Source organism: Bos grunniens, chromosome 18, assembly GCF_055505025.1.
Source record: "Bos grunniens cultivar Pamir isolate PY7600 chromosome 18, Bosgru_T2T1.0, whole genome shotgun sequence".
Lineage (NCBI taxonomy): Eukaryota > Metazoa > Chordata > Mammalia > Artiodactyla > Bovidae > Bos > Bos grunniens.
The window spans coordinates 65,206,319-65,230,201 of NC_141182.1; the positions used below are offsets into that span (position 1 = coordinate 65,206,319).

General features: G+C 46.4%; 1 protein-coding gene and 1 long non-coding RNA gene across 3 annotated transcripts; both read right to left on the reverse strand.

The window, feature by feature from the left end:
- Nucleotides 1-59: 59 nt before the first annotated feature.
- Nucleotides 60-7,893, reverse strand: LOC147354817 (uncharacterized). Of its 2 annotated transcripts, none has more exons than XR_015146619.1 (2): nt 7,755-7,893; nt 60-209 (listed from the first exon to the last, which is right to left on the reverse strand). It is a non-coding gene; the product is annotated as an uncharacterized LOC147354817 (long non-coding RNA). The 2 variants fall into 2 exon arrangements; XR_015146620.1 differs by lacking the exon at nt 7,755-7,893 and adding an exon at nt 7,117-7,255.
- Nucleotides 7,894-10,180: 2,287 nt separating this feature from the next.
- Nucleotides 10,181-22,026, reverse strand: LOC147354818 (uncharacterized). The gene is made up of 4 exons (XM_086354958.1): nt 21,644-22,026; nt 18,084-18,210; nt 17,100-17,195; nt 10,181-13,078 (listed from the first exon to the last, which is right to left on the reverse strand). Exons 1-4 carry the CDS (start codon nt 21,962-21,964, stop codon nt 12,045-12,047), a joined length of 1,578 nt encoding a protein of 525 aa, XP_086211084.1. The 5' UTR covers nt 21,965-22,026; the 3' UTR covers nt 10,181-12,044.
- Between the last annotated feature and the right edge of the window lie 1,857 nt (nt 22,027-23,883).

Below are 23,883 nucleotides of genomic sequence, written 5' to 3' on the forward strand. Positions count from 1 at the left end.
CCAGAAGTCCCAGATAGATGCAACCGGCCTGGAGCACCAGGGCGGGACCTAAAGTTCAGTTTTGTTTTCTCCGAAGTCAGATGATTCAGTAAGGGCCTTTGAGACTGTTGTCTTCTTTTCTAGGCCCAAAAGACTCCTTCACAGTGGCGAAGATTCTGCACTCCAATGCATGGGACAGGGTTTGATCCTTGCTTGGGGAACTAGGACTCCTACATGGGCAGTACAGCCAAAAAAAAAAAAAACTAAAGAAATAGTCAAAGAATAATGATGCAGTAGCTTTCTATTGCTGTACTGACAGATAACCACAAACCAATGGCTTAAACAACACCAATTCATTATATTATGGTTCTGTAGATCGTATATCCAGTAAGACACGGATGGGTCCGACTGGGCTAAACTCAAGTTGTTACCAAGGTTGTGTTTTGTTTTGTTTTGTTTTTTTTCCTGGAGTGTTTAAAGGAAATTCTGTTTCCTGCTCATTTGAGTTGTTAGACAATTTCAGTTATTTGTGGTTCAGTTAAGTTCAATTCAGTCACTCAGTCGTGTTCGACTCTTTGTGACCCCATGGACTGCAGCATGCCAGGCCTCCCTGTCCATCACCAGCTCCTGGAGTTTACTCAACCTCATGTCCATCGAGTCGGTGATGCCATCCGGCCATCTCATCCTCTGTCGTCCCCTTCTCCTCCTGCCCTCAATCTTTCCCAGCATCAGGGTCTTTTCCAATGAGTCAATTCTTCACATCAGGTGGCCAAAGTATTGGAGTTTCAGCTTCAGCATTAGTGCTTCCAGTGAATATTCAGGACTGATCTCCTATAGGATGGACTGGTTGGATCTCCTTGCAGTCCAAGGGACTCTCAAAAGTCTTCTCCAACACCACAGTTCAAAAGCATCAATTCTTCAGCGCTCAGCTTTCTTTATAGTCCAACTCTCACATCCATTCATAACTACTGGAAAAACCATAGCTTTAACTAGGCGGACCTTTGTTGGCAGAGTAATGTCTCTGCTCTTTAATATGCTGTCTGAAAGTGAAAGTGAAGTTGCTCAGTCCTGTCCGACTCTTTGCAACCCCGTGGACTGTAGCCCACCAGGCTCCTCCATCCATAGGATTCTCCAGGCAAGAATACTGGAGTGGGTTACCATTTCCTTCTCCAGGGGAATCTTCCCGACCCAGGGATCGAACCCAGGTCTCCCGCATTGCAGGCAGACGCTTTAACATCTGAGCTACCAGGTTGGTCATAACTTTCCTTCTGAGAGGGTAACAGGCAGGAAGGCCAGGTGTCTCCAAATGGAGGAAATAGGCTGCAAGTGTCAGACATTTTTATCTCTCTCTTAAGCGGCAGGAGGAAACAAAGCGGCAGGAGGAAACAAACTAGCGATATTTTTTTCCTTCTCTATACAAATTTAAAAGGAGGTTTCTCTTAAAATACTGTGTTGCCATAATGACACCTGGTTTCACCTGAAGTTAACTATTCTCAAACCTCAAGTTAACCAATGCATTTTTCTTATGGAAATGTTTGTCTTAAGCTATGTTAATGTACTGTGCATTTACCCGACTCTGTCTTCAAATGGTTGCGCCTGATGGCTCAGAACCTACTTGACAAACCAGTATGTTATATTCAGATATTGTTCCCCTAATCTATGTAACGGAGAAGGCAATGGCAACCCACCCCAGTACTTTTGCCTAGAAAATCCCATGGACGGAGGAGCCTGGTAGGCTGCAGTCCATGGGGTCGCTAGAGTCGGAAACGACTGAGCGACTTAACTTTCACTTTTCACTTTCATGCATTGGAGAAGGAAATGGCAACCCACTCCAGTGTTCTTGCCTGGAGAATCCCAGGGACGGGGAAGCCTGGTGGGCTGCCGTCCATTGGGTCGCAGAGTCGGACACGACTGAAGCGACTTAGCAGCAGTAGCAGCAGCAATCTATGTAAACAAAACTATTTGTATGGTATTCTGCCCTTCTACAAGATTCAAGTCAATCATTTTATGGCCTGGGATGAATCATCTGGTGCCAAGATTATCCCAAAATGCATCTTATGGGTGAGGGGCCTGGTGCCATTCTGAGTTTTAAGATATTCCTTTCTTTCATTAACAGACTGCTAGTGACTATATAACATCCAGCTGAAGACTAGAGGGGGGCACTTTTTCTGCCCCCTTCTGATGCCTATGTCAGAAGCTTTCTCTGTCTCCTTTATACTTTAATAAAACTTTATTACACAAAAGCTCTGAGTGATCAAGCCTCGTCTCTAGCCCCGGACTGAATTCTTCTCCCACAGAGGCCAAGAATCCCGGTGTCTTTTCGTTCAGCAACAACCTTTCACTTCAAAGACCAAGCGTCTTTTAATTTCATGCCTGCAATCACCATCTGCAGTGATTTTGGAGCCCCCCAAAATAAAGTTTGTTTCCACTGTTTCCCCATCTATTTGCCATGAAGTGCTGGGACCAGACGCCATGATCTTAGTTTTCTGAATGTTGAGTTTTAAGCCAACTTTTTCACTCTCCTCTTTCATCAAGAGGCTCTTTAGTTCTTCTTCGCTTTCTGCCATAAGGGTGGTGTCATCTGCATACCTGAGGTTATTGATATTTCTCCCAGCAATCTTGATTCTAGCTTGTGCTTCATCCAGCCCAGTGTTTCTCATGATGTACTCTGCATGTAAGTTAAATAAGCAGGGTGACAATATACAGCCTTGACATAGTCCTTTTCCTGTTTGGAACCAGTCTGTTGTTCCATGTCCAGTTCTAACTGTTGCTTCCTGACCACATACAGATTTCTCAAGAAGCAGGTCAGGTGGTCTGGTAATCCCATCTCTTTAAGAATTTCCCAGAGTTTATTGTGGTTCACACAGTTAAAGGCTTTGGCATAATCAATAAAGAATTCTGGAACTCTCTTGCTTTTTCTATGATCCAACAGATGTTGGCGATTTCATCTCTAGTTCCTCTGCTTTTTCTAAATCCAGCTTGAACATCTGGAAGTTCACAGTTCACATACTGTTGAAGCCTGGCTTGGAGAATTTTGAGCATTACTTTACTAGCGTGTGAGATGAGTGCAATTGTGCAGTAGTTTGAGCATTCTTTGGCATTGCCTTTCTTTGGGACTGGAATGAAAACTGACTTTTTCAGTCCTGTGGCCACTGCTGAGTTTTCCAAATTTGCTGGCATATTGAGTGCAGCACTTTCACAGCATCATCTTTTAGGATTTGAAATAGCTCAACTGGAATTCCATCACCTCCACTAGCTTTGTTCGTAGTGATGCTTCCTAAGGCCCAGTTGACTTCACATTCCAGGATATCTGGCTCTAGGTGAGTGATCACACCATTTTGATTATCTGGGTCATGAAGATCTTTTTTGAATAGTTCTTCTATGTATTGTTGCCACCTCTTTCTTAATATCTTCTGCTTCTGTTAATATCTTCTGTCCATAAAATTTCTGTCCTTTATTGAGCCCATCTTTGCATGAAATGTTCCCTTGGTATCTCTAATATTCTTGAAGAGATCACTAGTCATTCCCATTCTATTGTTTTCCTCTATTTCTTTACACTCAGCACTGAAGAAGGCTTTATCTCTCCTTGCTATTCTCTGGAACTCTTCATCCAAATGGGTATATCTTTCCTTTTCTCCTTTCCTTTTCACTTCTCTTCTTTTCACAGCTATTTGTAAGGCATACTCAGACAATAATTTTGCTTTTTTGCATTTCTTTTTCTTGGGGATGTTCTTGATTCCTGTCTGTTGTACAATGTCACGAACTTCCGTCCATAGCTCTTCAGGCACTTGTCTATCAGATCTAATCCCTTGAATCTATTTGTCAGTTCCACTGTATAATCCTAAGGGGTTTGATTTAGATCATACCTGAATGGCCTCGTGGTTTTCCCTACTTTCTTCAATTTAAGTCTGAATTTGGCAATAAGGAGTTCCTGATCTGAGCCACAGTCAGCTTCCTGTCTTGTTTTTGCTGATTGTATAGATTTTCTCCATCTTTGGCTGCAAAAAATATAATCAATCTGATTTCGCTATTGACCATCTATACATCTATACATGTGATGTCCATGTATAGAATCTTCTCTTGTGTTACTGGAAGAGGGTGTTTGCTATGACCAGTGCATTCTCTTGGCAAAACTCTATTAGCTTTTGCCCTACTTCATTCTGTACTCCAAGGCCAAATATGCCTGTTACTCCCTGCTTTTGCATTCCAGTCCCCTATAATGAAAAGGACATCTTTTTGGGGGTGTTAGTTCTAGAAGCTCTTGTAGGTCTTCATAGAACCGTTCAGCTTCAGCTTCTTCAACATTACTGGTTGGGGCATAGACTTGGATTACTGTGATATTGAATGGTTTGCCTTGGAAACGAAAACAGAGATCATTCTGTCATTTTTTAGATTGCATCCAAATACTGCATTTCAGACTCTTGTTGACTATGATGGCTACTCCATTTCTTCTAAGGGATTCTTGCCCACAGTAGCATATATAATCGTCAGCTGAGTTAAATTCACCCATTCTACTCCATTTTGGTTTGCTGATTCCTAAAACATTGACGTTCACTCTTACCATCTCCTGTTTGACCACTTCCAGTTTGCCTTGATTCATGGAACTAACATTCCAGGTTCCTATGCAATATTGCTCTTTACAGCAGCGGACTTTGCTTCTATCACCAGCCACATCCACAACTGGGTGTTGTTTTTGCTTTGACTCCATCTCTTCATTCTTTCTGGAGTTATTTCTCCATTGATCTCCAGTAGCATAATTGGCACCTACCAACCTTGGGAGTTCATCTTTCAGTGTCCTATCTTTTTGCCTTTTCATACTGTTCATGGGGTTCTCAAGGCAAGAATACTGAAGTGGCTTGCCATTCCCTGCTCCAGTGGAACACATTTCTGGTTGTGGGACTGATATTCTTGTTTTCTTAAAGAGGAAACAATAGCAATTGTATAGAAATTCTTCTAAAAGAAGATTCAAACACTTCCCAACTATTAATAGTTAAGTGAATGTTACAACTGTTAATCAGCTAATGTGTGTGCTAAGTGGCTTCAGTCGTGTCCGACTCAGTGCTATCCCATGGACTGTAGCTCTCTAGGCTTCTCTGTCCATGAGATTCTCCAGGCAAAGATACTGGAGTGGGTTGCCATTGCCTCCTTCAGGGGATCCTGTCGACTCAGAGATAGAACCCATGTCTCTTATGTCTCCTGCACTGGCGGGCAGCTTCTTTACCATTGGCACCACCTGGGAAGCCAAACTTCAATAATCAACGAATACTTCAATATAAAATAAAAAGAAAAAAAAGCGACTAGCACCCACATGAGCATAGCAAACTGAATCCAGCCATATACATATGTAAACACATAAATCATAACCTGGTGCTGTTTATCAAGAATGCAAAGATGATTTAACAACTGAACCTGTTATCTATCTTAATTAAACTAAAAAACAATGGTCTCAAACATGTAGTGGAAGCATGTCACAGAATTCAAAACCAGTAAATGATAAAAATTCTCAGCAAATTAGGATTAGATGGGAACTTCCTGATATAGTCCATCTATGAAAAAAAAAAACAACAACAAAACAACACAGCTAACACATTTGATGTTGAAAGCCTAATGCTTTTGCCCTGATATTGGGAGTAATGCAAATGTGTCTATGCTCATCACTTCTACTTAACATTGTATTGGTACTAAAGATCTGTGTTTGTAACATGAAGGGAAAAAAAAAAAAAGGCCTAAAGATCGTAAAGTTAGGGAGTTCCTTTGTGGTCCAGTGGCTAAGACTCTGCTCCCAAAGCAGGGGGCCAGGGTTCAATCCCTGGTCAGAGAACTAGATCCGACATGCCACAACTAATAGCTCACATGCTGCCAGCTAAGAACCGGCAGAGTGAAATAAAAAATACTAAAAAAAAAAAAGATTGTAAAGGTAGAACCAAAACTTCTATTCAAGTAAGACATGATTATGTTGAAAATTACAACTCATTCACTAAAAAGCTACTAGATCAAATGATTGAGAATGATTGAGTTCAGTGAGGTCACAGGATCAAAGGCCAATATACAAAAATGACTTGTTTCTGATACTAGTAATGACTGTTTGGAAATTGAAAAAAAAAGATATCTTTTATAATAGCATCAAACTATGTATTTAGAAGTAAACTGAATAAAAATATGTTCAAAAACTATTAAAAAAATCATCATACACCACTGAGAAATATTAAGGACCTAAATAGTTTCACTGGCAAATTCTACAAAACATTTAAAGAGTAAATAATACCACAATAACATGTCTTTTCAGAAAATACGAGGAACGAATGCTTCTCAACTCATTTTAAGAGATGAGCCTAACTGATACAAAAATGTAACAAGCACACAAAATAATTACAGAACTATTTCCTGGTGGCTCAGTCAGTAAAGAGACTGCCTGCAATGAAGGAGACCTGGGTTCGGTTTCTGGTTCGGAAAGATCCCCTGGAGAAGGGTATGGCAACCCACTCCAGTATTCTTGCCTGGGAAATCCCATGGACAGACGAGCCTAGTGGGCTACAGTCCATGGGGTCACAAAGAGTCGGACACGACTTAGCGATTAAACCACCACCACAACCACAGTCCTAATTAATAAAGGTGAAAAAATATGCAGCAAATTAAATCCAAAAGAAAGTAAAAATAATAAAATATGCATCACTGGATTTGACCAGAGGAAAATACGCCTGACTGAACACTAGGGCAACAATCAGCCCTCACCCCCAGGCTGCTCAGTGACCAGAGAAGCCTGTTGATAAAAGCAGGGCCCTGTGGGGCTCCTGGGCGCAGAGCCTTTCGGTGTCCCTCATTTCTTTGGTTACAGGAAATAGCCTTCATTCAGCCTCCGTGACCTTACCTGAGCTCCAAGGGGCAGGTAACAATTCCAAGCAGTTGTTAATTAGGGAAGGGAGGGGATGTGAGACCAGGGAGAAACAAGAGCAGCCTTGGGGGAAGGTCCAGTTTCCCCACCATGGGATACATATAACAATATCTTTGAGGTATTTTGTAGATACTGAAACCCCCTCCAGGTGGGAGAAATTAATGATTAAGAAGGTATGCTGCCCACAAGCATGTAGACCCCAGACCAGCTGGACCTGAAGGTTGATGATGCAAACTCCTACTTACCTCACCACCAATCATTCAGAAGAATGTTTGATGCTGATCACGCCCTCTTTGAACAATTACTACAAAACTTTCAACTATCTTCTCCAAGTAGGGACACACTGTTTAGAGGGAACATGCTGTGTCCTCCTTCTACTTCATCCAAAACTCTTTCTCTGCGATTCAATTCACACAGGTGAACAGAAAAGCTGAGCTTTAGGCATCACTATTAAGAGCTGAGTTAGGGCACCTCTCTCAGCTCTAACTTTCTCTGGCTCCCACAGCCCTCACAAGGCCCAGCTCCTCATTTGCCATTCCGTGGCTGATTTCTGCCTACCTGGTCTCAGGTCCCCCAAAACATAAAGTACACTTAGGGTTTCAAGAACATCCCCAGTCCAGTGCCACATCGAAGCATACGCACATGCTAGTTCTTGAAACCCTTACCTCATCCTACCGGGTTCCCAAAATGGACGTGTTTCACACAATCCCCTACTCAATTAAGAGCCATGGGCCAAGAATGACTCATCTCTGGGTACCCCAAATTCCAGGGCAGAGAGAGCGGAAGGGGGAAAGTCCTAGGACAACAGCATCCTCTGTGTCATATCCCGAGGCTAATAGGACCACGGTTCCAGGGGCTGGCGGCCTAAAGGCCACCCACTCACCTGCGTCCGGCCCAGCTGACCGTCGCCAGCGGACCCCGTGAACTGAGCAGGGAGCCCGGCGGGTCCTTCAAGCTTAGTGGATTCCCTAGTCATCCGGCCCTGGCCAGGCGTGACCTTGGCTGACCCGCACTAGGAGCCTCGGCTCCCCACGTGTAAAAGGCACAGAAGGACAAGTGCGCCAGAAGGAAGGAGGGCTGGGGCAGAGCCCGAAGAACGCACAGCCAGGCGGAGGGCTTGCTCAAAGGCGCAGAGTAGGGTCCAATTCTCGTTCCCTTCCTTCCTTATTTGATCCCTAATAGCTACCCGGGAAACAGCCCCCGGTCTGGACTCGGGTCTCCACCAAGGAGAGGCACTGACCCCCATCAGCCTCCGTCACGTCATCGGAAGTCCGGCCTCCACCTCCGCGGGAGGGTCCAGCTCTGTCCTGGGTCGTCATTGGACGAGTGTCCCGCCGCCCACGCACAAGCACAGCCCGTTGGGTAATGTAGTTTCTGTCTTGCATCCCACCCTTCCCATTCTCCACAGCGAAGGCCAAACAACCCTGCGAGACCCTGGAAAACAATGCTGTGTGATTCCAAAGATGACCACTCTAGATTTCTGTGGCCATGTTGGGCAAAGCCATCCACAAGAGATATTGAATCGGAGACCCCTGTTTGTGAAGCCCTTGGCAAGCTTCTTAAGTCTGTCACACCCTCAGGAAAAATATGCTACTAAAAATCATGGGGAAGGGTACTCCTCGGTGGTCTTGTGTTTAAGACTTGGTGCTTTCACTGCTTAGGACCCGGGTTCCATTCCCAGTTGGGGATTTAAATGTAGGTACTACACTATGGCACAGCAGTGAAGAATCCACTTGCAGTGCAGGAGATACAGGTTTGATCCTTGGGTTGGGAGGATCCCCTGGAGGAGGAAATGGCAACCCACTCCATTCTCATTTGGAAAATCCCATGATCAGAGGAGCTTGGTAGGTTACAGTCCATGGAGTTGCAAAAAGTTGGACATGACTGAGCAGGCACACACAATGTCTAGTGTATGAGGTAGGGGAGCAGCTGATAATTTGATATTCTGTCAATGTCTGTTTCTGAGAGTGAACGGTTGGTTCATGGCTGGCGAGTATCCAACAGAGCAAAAAACTAAAAACAAACAAACAAACCCAAAAATGGTACTAGAAAGATAAGTTGCTTACACTGTCTTTGCGAACTAACATTAAATGATGATTTTACTCAGTGGTTCCCACGCTGGTAACATCAGCATCACCAAGGAATTTGCTAAAACTGCCTGTACATGGTCAGTCCATGGATAGCCTGAACCTGCAGCTCCCAAGACAGCACTAAATCCTGGGGCGTGTGAGAACAGCAATCTCACACCCACAGGGACATCCCAGCAGAGAAGCAAACATGAGATGATGCCGTGAAGAGACAATTTCACAATCGCTTCTGCCCGTATGCCATTGTCCGAAACTCATTGACATGGTCCATGGAAGATAAGCTGTGTGTTGATAAAGAAACAGTTGGATAGGAGACCATCTACCCAGTTTCTAGTATAATTCATCAGTTCAGTCACTGGGATAATGGATTTCATTATCCCCCCTACATATTCAGCACTATTTATTACTTTCGGGTTGAAAACCTCAAACCCCATTCCTCTGTTCTTAACCTAAACTAAGACAACAAGGCAATAAACAAAGTAGGTTGGCACGCATTCCCAGTATTATTATAGTTCTGGAGTCGGTGGCAGGACCCACTGAAGGACCTGCTGAAGAGCGAGGCTGCCAGTGTAGATCTCTATACACAGCAAAGTCGCCTTTTAAGAAAAAGTATGAGTAGGCACCTCCCTGGTGCTCCAGTGCTCGAGTCCTCGCTCCCAATGCAGGGAGCACGGGTTTGAATGCTGGTCAGGGAACTAAGATCCCACGCGCCACAGGACATAGCCAAAAAAAGAAGAGTATGACTGTTTTGAACTCCATATGGGAAATTGAATAGAAAATTAATACACAAAAATGAAATCCTAAAGTTTATATTTAAGGATTTGGAAACTGATCTCAGATGGAAGACCTGCAATGATAGAAACAATGAAGATCCAAGAGGGTAAATGCCTGCGTAGATGGATGCAACTGCTCATAATTTGTGTTAAACATGAATGATGTTTCCTTGTGGAGTTAGAATGATGAAATTAACATACAAGGTCTCAACACATAGACTAAGATACAGATATACTGTTAAGTGTCTTAGTAGTGAAGAAGAAAAAGTACTTATAATTCTGTGTTCTACTGTTTTTAATAAGTGCTTATAAATCTTAAACAATAACAAACACAATTAGAGAATATGCTTTCCAACTAGAATAAAGAAAACCTATAAGTAATTAATAGAAAATTTAAAGGGGAGGAGGGGAGAAAAAGAACAAGTGATGCAAAAAAATCCAAAAAATAAGAGTGCATATTTAAACTCAAATTATGTATATCAACCATAAAATTAAATAAATATGGGGTAAATTAAATTAGCAGTCAGCACTTTTGGGCAGCTCAAAATTCCCTTCACAAGAGATTTTTAAAGGCAGGTTTTGAATTTCTATTCAGAGAAATAGAAATTTGGCTGATGGAAAACCAAGACCTTATGCTGAATGTCACTAGAGCCCATGATCAAGCTTCTTAAGAACTAAAACCTGCTGAAAAGCCATCAGGAAATTACCAGCAGCACATCTCCTGGTGAGGAAGGAAGAGAATGGCATGGAGAGGGAACTTGTGAGTAACAGCAGCCAACTTTGAAGCGCATCCACATACCCAGCCGAATGACAGTCTCTTTACAACACTATCCTTTAACCTCACAACAACCTGGGGAGGCATGTTGGCCAACACACTTGTTTCATAAATAATGAAGGTTCCAATGGCTAATTCAACTCCAAGTTCACAAGGGAGGAGACCAAGAACCCAAAGTTCCCTGAGCTGGTCTGGGTCACGGGCACCACTAAGTAGCACAGCTGAGAACGGTGGCCTAGGTGACGGAGATCTCATCACCGCTCGACGCACCCTCCCGCCTGAAGTCATGTAATCTGAGCAGGGTCAGGACCCTTCCTGGGTCATGGAAAACTCAACTGCCCAAACTACCAGGATGAACTACAACAAGTCTTTCTGACTTTTGTGTATCCCAGAAAAGGACCTTCAGCCTCATTCACCACACTTGTGAAACTGCGAACTGTGAAACTTGTGACTAAGAACCTGGAACACACTGTCAAGCCATGGGTCACGTTTCCTATGGATGCAGAGGGCCCTGTCAGGACTGAAGGGGTAAAGTCACTCCCGGAGACTCACCCCAACATCCAAACTATGCACATGTCCCATCAACTCTGCCTCCTCACGTGTCCCAGGTCATCTCCAAAGCCACCACCCTGGGCCAGTCCACTGTCAACGTCCTCCTGGACTGTAGTGGCCTCCTCCCTCTCTCCAACATCAGTTCTTTATCCTCCTCAGTCCGTGCTCCACACAGCAGCCAAAGGGAGGCTTAGAGACAAATGACATCATCCCACTGTGCTGTGAGTCCCTTCCTCAGCTCCCAGAGCAGTTGCAATACAATCCACATTTCTCATGATGCCCTGCCCCTCCATCTCACTGCCCACCACCTGTTTCCTCTGACAGTCCCGGCTCTGGCCTACCTCAGGATCTTGGCGCATGCTGTTCCATTTGCAAGTGCTCTTCTCCATCTTCAAACATGGCTGAGGCTCTTCCATACCTCACAGTCTGCATATCACCCCTGTATACTTTCTGTTCCTCTTCCCATGCATTACAGTTTAACAGACATCTTTCTACTTTCACAGACATGCAGACAGACTTGTGTGGAAGTGACATGACTAAGGTCATCCAGATGGTGATAGGCACAGCTCAGGAACGTTGGCATCCCAACTGTCCAGAGTCCAAGCTCGCAGCCACTGGATGACTCCTCCTGATCACATCTGGCCTCCATGCCAGTTTTGACCTTGTTCTTCATTATGCTGGATGGGGATTGCAGGCATGTTACTATCACAGCAACAACACTGGCATACCTCACCTGTGTGTTATCATGTCTGTTTCCCATTCTAGACACGAGTCACAAGACTCATGTCCCAGTCACCCATCTCCATAACCCAGGACACTGTGTGCAGCAACAGGGATGAAAGATGAGGTTAGCTACAGCTACAGCTACAGGCAACACACAATCACAGCAAAACTGAGCACATGAGGGGACATAGGGGGTTACTTGGGTACATAGTCTCAGATGCCAAAGAACACTTTTCTTCTGGCCAAACTATTCACCACAATAGTTACTTTAAAGAACTCTTCCCGATATGAGTTCTCTGATGCTGACTGAGCCCAGTCTTCTTGTAAAAGGCTTTGCCACATCTCATACATGTGTAGGATTTCACTCCACTATGAATCTTTTGATGGGTGGTGAGGGTTGAGCTGTAGCTGTAGGTTTTTCCACACTCACTGCACTCATAGGGCTTCTCCCTAGAGTGACACCTCATGTGGCGAGTTACAGAAGAGCTTTCACTAAAGGCTTTCCCACACTCTTTGCACTCAAAGGGTTTCTCCCCAGTGTGGGTTCTATTATGCCGAATGAAGTCAGAGTGGTGGGCGAAGGCCTTTCCACACTCACTGCACACATATGGCTTCTCTCCAGTGTGACTCCGCTGGCGCTCTGTGAGGTGTGACCTGCGGCTGAAGGCTTTGCCACACTCAGCGCACATGAAAGGCTTTTCTCCAGTGTGAATCCGCTGGTGCTCCGTGAGGTGAGACTTGCGGCTGAAGGCTCTCCCACACTCAGCGCACTCATAGAGTGTCTCCCTAGTGTGAAAGCTGTGGTGTGGAGTGAGGTCTGCTTTCTTGAGAAACGTCTTCCTACATTTTCTGCATTTATAGAGTTTTACTCTAGTGTGAATCCGCTGATGTCGAAGAAGGAAGCGATTCTTGACAAACCCTTTCCCACATTCCTTGCATTTGTAGGAATTCTTCCCTCCATGAAACAGTGGGTCTGCCCTTGAAACACATGACTCACATGCATGAGGAGCATCTCCTGAGGAGACTTGATCTTGTAAATCTTTTGAGCCCAAACTATCGCCTCTCCCCAGATCACCACATTCAGGGATCCTGTTTCCAGGGAGGGTTTCCTTGCGAAGGACTGTTCCTGTCTTCAAATGCCCTCCCTGCTTTTCTGACACTCCTTCCAGTTCCTGAGCTTGCCCCAACGGAGAAACACGGCAGACTTCCTGAGTCAGTGACCTCTGAAGTAAGTGTCCCTTGAACAAGGCTTGCTGAGAAGCAGCAGTCTCTGTGGTCTTGGTTTTCGCTTTGTCATCTGAAGGGAATCCAATATACAAATGAGGCCTATTAGTAATGCCAACACAGAAGAAACAAAATCACCAAGCAAGCAGGAAGAGGAAGATGGAAATGTTAAGCCCTGCAACCCTCCTGTGGTTTGGCTGGAGGTATATGGTCCTGAGAACCTCCTCTAAAGTGCCACAGAGAGTAATGCGAGAACACCAAGCACTGACAGAGTGGGGAGCAGTGGGAACTCACATGTGGCTGGTGGAGTGCCAGAAGGTCAACCACACTGGAAATCGTTGGGTGCTTTTTCTTCAAGTTAAAGATACACCTATCCCATGTCTGAGTCAACCCAATTCTGGGTATACACCCAACATAACTGCTCATAGTGGTTATGTTTATAATGTTAAAAAAAAATGCTTTGGTCACCTGATGCGAAGAGCCAACTCATTGAAAAAGACCCTGCTATTGGGAAAGATTGAAGGCAATGGGAGAATGGGGCGGCAGAGGATGAAATGGTTAGATAGCACCACCGATTCAACAGACATGAATCTGAACAAACTCCGGGAGACATTGAAGGACAGAGGAGCCTGGTGTGCTGCAGTCCATGGGGTTGCAAAGGGTCAGACACGACTTAGCGACTGAATGACAACTACTGATGTTCATCAACAGGAGAAGAAATAACATAAACTTTAACATATTACTACAATGAGATATTATACAGTATGAAAGCATCACACTCCAAGCAACTGCAACCACATGAATTTGACTTAACCTAAATCAAATCCCTTACAATTATACAGTGGAAGTGACAAATAGATTCAAGAGATTAGATCTGAGAGATAGAGTGCCTGATGAACTACGGACAGAGGTTTGTGACATTGTACAGGAGACAGGGATCAAGATCATCCCCAAGAAAAAGAAATGCAAAAAAGCAAAATGGCTGTCTGAGGAGGGCTTACAAATAGCTGTGAAAAGAAGAGAAGCTAAAGGCAAAGGAGAAAAGGAAAAATATACCCATTTGAATGCAGAGTTCCAAAGAACAGCAAGGAGAGATAAGAAAGCCTTCCTCAGTAGTGATCAGTGCAAAGAAATAGATGAAAATAATAGAAAGGGAAAGACTAGAGATCTCTTCAAGAAAATTAGAGATACTGAGGGAACATTTCATGCAAAGAAAGAAAAAGTGAAGTCGCTCAGTCATGTCCGACTCTGCGACCCCATGGGCTGTAGCCCACCAGGCTCCTCCATCCATGGGATTCTCCAGGCAAGAATACTGGGTGGGGTGCCATTTCCTTCTCCAGGGGATCTTCCCGACCCAGGGATTGAACCCAGGTCTCCCACATTGCAGGCAGACGCTTTTACCGTCTGAGCCACCAGGGAAGATGGGCACAATAAAGGACAGAAATGGTATGGACCTAACAGAAACAGAAGATGTTAAGAAGAGGTGGCAAGAATACACAGAACTACACAAAAAAGATCTTCATGACCCAGATAATCACGATGGTATGATCACTCACCTAGAGCCAGACATCTTGAAACTTGAAGTCAAGTGGGCTTTAGGAAGCATCACTTTGAACAAAGCTAGTGGAGGTGATAAAATTCCAGTTGAGCTATTTCAAAACCTGAACGATGATGCTGTGAAAGTGCTGCATTCCATATGCAAGCAAACTTTGGAAAACTCAGCAGCGGCCACAGGACTGGAAAAGGTCAGTTTTCATTCCAATCCCAAAGAAAGGCAATGCCAAAGAATGCTCAAACTACTGCACAATTGCACTCATCTCACGTTAGTAAAGTAATGCTCAAAATTCTCCAAGCCAGGCTTCAACAGTACGTGAACTGTGAACTTCCAGATGTTCAAGCTGGATTTAGAAAAGGCAGAGGAACCAGAGATCAAATTGCCAACATCTACTGGATCATCAAAAAAGCAAGAGAGTTCCAGAAAAAAACATCTATTTCTGCTTTACTGACTATGCCAAAGCCTTTGACTGTGTGGATTACAACAAACTCGGGAAAATTCTTAAAGGGATGGGAATACCAGGCCATCTGACTGGCCTCTTGAGAAATCTGTATGCAGGTCAGGAAGCAACAGTTAGAACTGGACATGGAACAACAGACTGGTTCCAAGTTGGGAAAGGAGTAGGTAGAGGCTGTATATTGTCACCCTGCTTATTTAACTTATGTGCAGAGTACATCATGAGAAACGCTGGGCTGGAAGAAGCACAAGATGGAATAAAGGCTGCTAGGAGAAATATCAATAACCTCAGATATGCAGATGACACCACCCTTATGGCAGAAAGTGAAAAAGAATTAAAGAGCCTCTTGATAAAAGTGAAAGAGGAGAGTGAAAAAGTTGGCTTAAAGCTCAACGTTCAGAAAACGAAGATCATGGCATCTGATCCCATCACTTCATGGCAGATAGATGGGGAAACAGTGGAAACAGTGTCAGACTTTATTTTTTGGGCTCCAAAACCACTGCAGACAGTGACTGCAGCCATGAAATTAAAAGATGCTTGCTCCTTGGAAGAAAAGTTATGACCAACCTAGATAGCATATTAAAAAGCAGAGATGTTACTTTGCCAACAAAGGTCCGTCTAGTCAAGGCTATGGTTTTTCCTGTGGTCATGTATGCATGTGAGAGTTGGACTATAAAGAAAGCTTAGCACCGAAGAATTTATGCCTTTGAATTGTGGTGTTGGAGAAAACTCTTGAGAGTCCCTTGGACTGCAAGGAGATCCAACCAGTTCATCCTAAAGGAAATCAGTCCTGAATATTCATTGGAAGGACTGATGCTGAAGCTGAAACTCTAATACTTTGGCCATCTGATGTGAAGAATTGACTCATCTGAAAAGACCCTGATGCTGGGAAAGATTGAAGGTGGGAGGAAAAGGGGATGACAGACGATGAGATGCTTGGATGGCATCGACTCGATGGACATGAGTTTGAGTAAACTCTGGGCATTGGTGATGGACAGGGAGGCCTGGCATGCTGCAGTCCATGGGGTCCCAAAGAGACTAAGCAACTGAACTGAACTGAATGAATCTCACAGACATCCCGATGATCAATAAGGAGATAAGCGGAAAACACACTATGAAGTTCTGTTTCACCCACTCATAAATAGTAAAAATTCCTTGTTGTACTGGTGGTTATGTTTGTAAGAGGTTGTATGGACTATGAAGGCCTGCAGGAGCCTCCTAAGGTCAGGATCTTGACCTGATGGTAGTTATTTGGATTTATTCATGTGTCAAAATTCATCAAGCTAAGGCCTTAAGAGTCATGAACACTGATATGTGTAAATTAAACTTCAGTTTAAAAAAACAAAAAGAATAAGGGGGGTGAATGGAAGTGTAATGTAGGCCTTTCTTCTACAAACAGCCTCTGAGAAGCTGGTTGTACAGATAGTCACACTGATCAGAGGCCATTCTAGAGCTCAGGGAGTGGGGGCGGGGGGGGGGGCGGGAATAAGAGATGATAAGAATGCCCAAGAAGGTGGGAGATGTTTCTAATTCAGGAATTTGTCATGGAAAGGACAGAGGGAGGTGAGAAGAAAGGCTTCAAGTGGCAATCAGATGCAGATGAGTCTGAAAGGATTGAGTGAAGGGAAAGAGAAGCAAGCAGTCTTTATTTCCAACACGAATTTTCTCATAGGCTGAGGTCAGCAGGTGGAGAGTGGTGAGGGTTTGAGGTGAGGTGAGTGGCTGGGAGAGTTGGTGTAGGAGACAGAGCAGAAGTGCAGCGATCATGGGGTGTGCAGTATCATGCAGACAAGAGAAGATGAGAGAGGTGGACTGGGGTGTCATTCAGGAAGGGGATGGAGTCAGGAATGATGTGGGGTATATAAGGGATAAGAACTAGATTGTTTGCATATAATGAACAGGACCTGGGCAGGGCTGCACAAGGGATCTAATGATTGTTCAAAGCTGGTTCTGGCCTTTTCAACTTCTGGGTGTAACTTGCATCCCCAGAGAGGTCTCAATAAGAAGCTTCCCCAGAATTTCAGAGGCAACAGTCCCTCCCAGTCTGCAGTGAGCACCGCTGCCTGGATCTTGGCAATCCACCTGAGGAAGTGCTTGGGGAAAGTGCTCTCTTCACCATCCGTAGCTCTCGTCCAGGATGCAAGAGGCAGGTTAGCTCTGTTTTGGAAACGGGATACCCTGTTTGTGGAGATACAGAACAAAGGTGTTTTGTAAAGACTGTGAAGACTCTCTCTCTCGAGTGTGGTTTTTAGGGTGGAAGGTCTCAGAATAACGGCACTCCCACGCATGACAAAAAGTGCCGCCCCGGGTCCTGAAACCAAGGCACAAACACCAGCCTCGGGCAACGTCTACACAACAGCCTCCATCCTATAGAATCCAAAACCTGCGCACGTGCAGCCACGGGACCCCTGGAAAAGACACCCACTCTTCCCATAGACGTTCTCTGATTAATCTAAGTCCATGTGTCTCACCAGGTGATGCCGGATTCTCACCACAGGCCAGTTCAAATCAGGTCTCAGATCCCTATCATGGGAATCTTTTACAGGGGCCTCAGGCTGAGCCCCTGCTGAGTGCTGGGGCAAGAGGTCACTTTCTGTCATAAAAACACCTTCACAGAAAGGGCATGACATAGACACACTGAAAAGAGTAGAGATAAGAAATCTGAGGGTCTCAGAGAGAAGCACTGAGGTGCCCACTCCTACCCAAAGCTGTTGTGAAAAGACAGTGACCCGAGCAGACTCACAGAGAGAAGTCAGGGCGAGACCCAGAGCCAGGGTGCGAATCTGCCTGTGGATTCTCCCAGGTCCTGGGGACAGGTCCTCAGGACACCCTGCTCCCAGGAGCCCCACTTCCTCCCGCCAGGAGGACCAGGCTTCTTGCTCAACCATCCATGTTGGAGACAAAGGGAGAGCAAGTGGGAGGAAGCAAGCCCAGAACATGGCGAGGAAGATTGGTTGGGGTGGGGGGGTGCGGGTGGCTCCGCCATCCAGGCCTCGAGAGGACGGAACCCAGAAGGAGGCTGCAGAACTCCCACCCCTGCCACCACGGAGGTGAAGAGAAACTTACCCAGTGAGACCAGGAGCCTGGAGGTCTCCAGCACCACCTCCTGGTACAGGGTCCTCTGAGTCAGGTCCAGTAATTTCCACTCCTGCCGGGTGAAGGTCACAACCACATCCTTGAGGATCACTGGTGCCTGGCAAGTCAAACAGAGTAGCATCATGCGCTTTGGGGTGTTGGGTGGGATCAGAGCCTGCTTACTTCAGGTGTTCACCTCAGGCCTTCCCAGCCTGCTGCAGTTGGGAGCACAGCTTCTGGTGGCGGACGGACAAGGTGTGAGTTTCAACTAACTTGAGAGCTGCGTAACCTGGTGCAGGTAACACTTCTGAGCCTCAAGTTTCTCGTCTATAAAGCATTCAGGAAAATAACAGAACCTAACTTTGAAGAGGTGGGGATCGAAGAAGATGAAAGGTAACAAAAGTCCCTCAGAGCAAACCAAGGGCCCCATGAAAGCCCGCTATGACCATTGTTTTTAATGATTATTTCTCCTCTTTGCCCCTCTAAGGCCCTGGAAAATCTCAACCAGCACCCAGCTCTGCACAAAAAAGCTAGATCCCAAGCAAACGGGTGCAGGTAGTACTTTAGCTGGAACTAGAAAGATCAGGACTGCTTCAAAGAAGAGGTGGTATTTGAGCAAAGATCTGAGCAATGCACAGGGATGAACTGGAGACCATCCTGAGCGGGGAGGACTGCAAGGGCAAAGGCTGGGAAGTCGGTAAGAGTCTGGCAAGTGGAGGATGGTGCAGCTGGAGGGCAGTGAGCTGGGGAAGGATGGGAGGGGAAGGGGACACACACTCCACACAGAGGGTGTCAGAGGGACAACTGCAGGGGGCCATGCTGGGGTCTGAACTGATTCCAAGGGTCATGAGTGCCCACCAGCTCACAAGCAGCTAGTGAGCTCATTACATATAGGGCCAGCCCTGTTCCAGGCCCAGGGATAAAGCAGCAAACAGGGATTCACAGATCCTCAATAAGCAACTGAATAACTGAGCAAGACAACATCAGCTGGCTCTAAGGATTCTGATGATGAGAAAATGGAGTAGGGGGCAGAGGGGTGGCTTCCCTCATGGTTCAGTGGTAAAAAATCCACCTACCAATGCGGGAGACACCCGTTTGATCCCTGGTCCAAGAGGATCCCACATGCCTCAGAACAACTAGGCCCAGGCGTCACACTCAGTCTGTGCTCTAGAGCCCAGGAGCTGCAACTACTGAGCTCATGTGCTTCAACTACAGAAGTCCCAGCGCCTGGAGCCTGGGCTCTGCAACAACAGAAGCCTTTGCAATAAGAAGCCTGCACACCACAAAAAAGAGTAGCTCCGGCTCACCACAAGCAGAAAAAGCCTGTGCAGCAACAAAGACCCAGAACAGCCAAAAATAAATAAATAAATAAAATTATTAAAAAAAAAAAAGAAAACAGAGTGGGAAGATTAGAGAAAATGAAAGTGAAAGTCGCTCAATCATGTCCGACTCTTTGCAACCCCTTGGACTATACAGTCCATGGAATTCTCCAGGCCAGAATACTGGAGTGGGTAGCCTTTCCCTTCTCCAGGGGATCTTCCCAACCCAGAGATCGAACCCAGGTCTCCTGCATTGTGGGCAGATTCTCTACCAGCTGAGTCACAATGGAAGCCCAAGAATACTGGAGTGGGTAGCCTGTCCCTTCTCTAGGGGATCTTCCTAACCCAGGAATCGAGCCGGGGTCTCCTGCATTGCAGGCAGATTCTTTACCAACTGAGCTATCAGGGATCACGGAAGCGCATAGGTTGGGAGCAAATGTGAGAAGCCCTCTCTGATGAAGGGCCACACAAACAAATAGCAAATACACAAGACAATTACTGGCGGTGATTGGGGCTGTGACAAGAGCAAACAGTGTCACACGCTGGAGAGAATCCTGGGACCTGCTGAGTGTTGACATTCAAAGGCTCCCACAAGGCACCACCACCCTATCTTTAATCACCTCACTTTTCACATGAAAGGAAATGTCTTTAACAGAAGGATGAATTTGCTGCTGAAAATGGCAAGCTAGTTTTGCATAAGCAGATGGCAATTGCCAAGATGAATCCAGTGACCTTCCTGGCTCCCAGCCCACCCCAGGATCCTCCTAGCAGAGGAGCAGTGAGGTGGCACTAGTGGTAAAGAACCTGCCTGCCAACTCAGGAGACGCAAGACGCGAGCTCAAACCCTGGGTCGAGAAGATCCCCTGGGGTGGGAAATGGCACCCCATCCCAGGATTTTTGCCTGGAGAATGCCATGGACAGAGGTGCCTGGCGGCCTGCAGTCCATGGGGACACAGGAGCGAACGAGGTCTGCCATGACTGAGCATCCTGACTCTAAAAATGCTGCACACACTGTGCATCTGTCCCCAGGCTCTCCTTCTTCCTGCAGGCCTCACCTGGACACAGCCTGAGACCAGGGGAACCCCAAGACCTGATTCCCCGGCGGGGGTGGGGTGGGGTGTCCCTAAGATCATTCTAGGACAAGGGGCTCTGCTCCTGAATTGTCTGGAGCGATGCTACCTGGCTGGATCCTGGGCAATACCCTCTCTGATCACCATAAGCCAGGAGAAGGAAATGTTAATATCCTCATTAACCCCAAGGGTGGGAGACAAGGGCAGCGATGAGACCTGCTCAAGGTCACAGCCCTGGGAGGGGCACAGACACAACACACACTGAAGTCTCCATCCTGTTGCTTGAGTGTTTTCCTCAAAGCGCTCCATTCAGGCGGTCCAGAGACAGAGACGGTCTGAGACAGCCCATTTGTCTAACACTGCCGTTAGGACAAGCCTAGGGAAAAAGACCTCCTTCGACCCTAGAAATCAGAGTAGCGGAACAGCCATAACTAGCGTTTCCTGAGCGTCTCTGGGTGCACTGTGCTGCATTCAGTGGTTTTCACACCCTGCCCTACTCCTCTCTCACCAGAACGCAGAAAGAATATGCTGGGATTAACGCCATTTCACAGCACAGGAAACTGTGGAGTCAGGACCTAGCAACCTTCCCCACTAGTGGGCAGGGACAGACCCTGGCGCTGAACCCAGGATGCGGGCTCTAAAGTTCGTTCTGCACACCTGCAACACACATGGAGGATGGCACAGAGGGTTCCACGTACGTGTGGGGGTTACAGGGAGCCCTGTCCTTCGCTGGCGACTCCACTCGACACGTAGAGGAAACTTATTAAAATCTGGATCAGCTTCCTTCCCTCCTTGCCTCCAAATTCTCCATGGTGCCCGCCAACCTAAGAAGTGGACCCTTTCTTCAGTCCGCCATTCCAGATCTTTCTCCACGGTTTCCAACAGGCTATGCGAGTCACAACTTAACGCCGCTGAGCCTCACCTCCAGCATTTTCATCTAGTGGTTCATGGGCTTGGGACACCCCTGCACAGATCAACTGCACTGGGAACCCATCCCTATCAACCCCGGCCTGGATTTAGGACACTCGGCTGGGACTGACCAGCCTCCACAAGCCCCAGAGTTAGGGGAAGCGAAGAGACCCTGGACAACAGCTTCCTCTCTATGGAGGCGCTGGGACGACGTGGCGGGGCGTTCAAAGGGCCGAAGGGGCCATCCACTCACCGGTGCCAGGTAGGTCTCTGCCGCCAGGGCCGCCATGGTGCCCTGCGCAGGGTCCCCCGGCCACGCAAGGTGGGGAATCACGGAGGGCTCCGAGGGCTTAACTGTGCTCCGCCGCAACCCCCCACCACGCCCACCCTCGACTCTACTGGGCAGCGCGGGGAGGAAGGCTCTCCCCCGCTCGCTCTGCTCCAGCCTCGCGTATGCGGACAGGCTCCGACGCGCCTGCGAAGCCAAGCACAACTCAGGCGGAGGCAACGAGGCCCCGACGCGGGCGCCGCCGGAAGTCTCGTGCAGCGCGCGGTCCCGGTCGTGCACAATCATTGGCCCAGAGCAACCGCCTCTTGCCGCAGAGCCGCCTGGGTAATACGGCCACGCAACCCAGCCTGGTACCTCGAAGGGCGCGATTCTGGGAATTTCTGTCGAGGATTCTAAGTACCCGCGGAAAGGGCTCTGGAAAAGGACATCCTCGGGCTCCGGGCGGCGGCGGGCGGGGAGGAGAGGGGTGGCGGGGGAGGAAGCGGCTCTTGGCGTCTTCTTAAATGGCCACCACCCCGTTTCCGTGTAGTATCTTCCGCAGCTAAGGAATATTCTTAAACGTGTTATTTCATGTGCCAGGAGGCTAAAATCTCAGAGGGATACGCTGGACCATGATAAGCAGAGTGAAAGCAAATTCAGGGATTTCCCTGGTGGTCCAAAATACTGAGCCACCGTGCTCCCAATGCAAAGGGCTCGGCTGTATCCCTGATCAGGGAACTAAGATCCCACGTGTGGTGCAGCAGGGGGAAAAAAAAGGTGCATCCACTCAAAGATTGGACCTGATAAACGTTATCTTGCTGCTCTTCAATCACAGGGAGACAGAAGCCTGAGGGTCATTCTGTGAACTCCAACACCTGTGATGGCACACAGTGAAAATACTTCAGAGACAGGAAGACGGAGATATTAGGCAGCCTTGAATCATGTGGCCAAGATGCTGTCTCTCTCTCCCTCAGAAAACACATTTTCCCTGCCTCTATACTCACTGACTGTATTCCTATCCAGCCCACCTGTTATATCAATATAGTATTTCTCACTGCACATTACAAGGCATGTTTATTTCTTTTAGTGGTGTGACACCTGGGATCTATTTGAAAAGGAGATTTACCAAATTTCATTTTCTGCAAGACATTTCCTGCAGTGGTAGAAATGTGTACAGAGTGGCCTCCTGAACTCAGATAAACATAATGTTTTTTGTTTTGTTTTGAATTTCAGTCTAGTGTAATGGCAATACTATTTGCCAAATGATTTGAAATTATCTCTGAGATTGTGAAAGGTGATTCCCCACCAGTTTCAGTCTGGTAGCAAGATTATGCACAATCACTTCATTCTGTACATTCGTCTTTATTCAATGAAAATTCACTCTAAGATGCCACGTTTTCATTATATAGTGTCTTTATTACTGAAGATTTGCACGTGGTTGTGCTTACACAGCTTCATGTCATCAGATCAAAACATGGCTTCTCCATCTCCTAGTCAGCCTCACACTACAATAAAAAAAGATGACTCAAGGTTTCTATCTAAGCTGGAAGGATAGATTTATCAGTCATTGAGATGGGAAGGGTGGTGTGGTGTAGATGGAGGAGGTTAGAAGGAAATATTTAAAATTCGCTTTTGAACATATTTTATCTTAGAATCTATCAAACACCCAAGTGAGGCAAACTGTAGGCATTTGAATATAGGACTCTGATACTCTGCTTTTTTAAAATGACTTTGTTTATTTACTTATTTTTGGCTATGCTGGGTCTTCACTGCTGTGTGGGCTTTCCTCTAGTTTTGGTGAGTAGGGCTGCCTTCTAGCTGAGGTGTGCAGGCTTCTCACTGCAGTGGCTTCTCTTGTTGGGGAGCATAGGCCCAGCAGTTGTGGTGTGCGGGCTTAGTTGCTCCATGGCTTGTGGAGTATTCCCAGGTTAGGGGTCAAACCCATGTCTCCTTCACTGGCAGGCAGATTCTTTTTTTTTGGCAGGTGGATTTTTACCACTCCAGAGCCTCCAGGGAAGCCCTGACTCTTTTTTGGCAAAACAAGTGAGATGTTTTACTCTTTGATGGGCTGATTTTTAAAGAATAACCAGAGCTATGCAATCCAGACTCCCCAAGAGAAGAAATTAATGTACAGAAATAATACCAAGTAAAATGTCACATACCTGGATTCGTGCAGCTACAGGTAAGTTTAATGTTTTAGAAAAAATAAACAGCGGGATATCTGG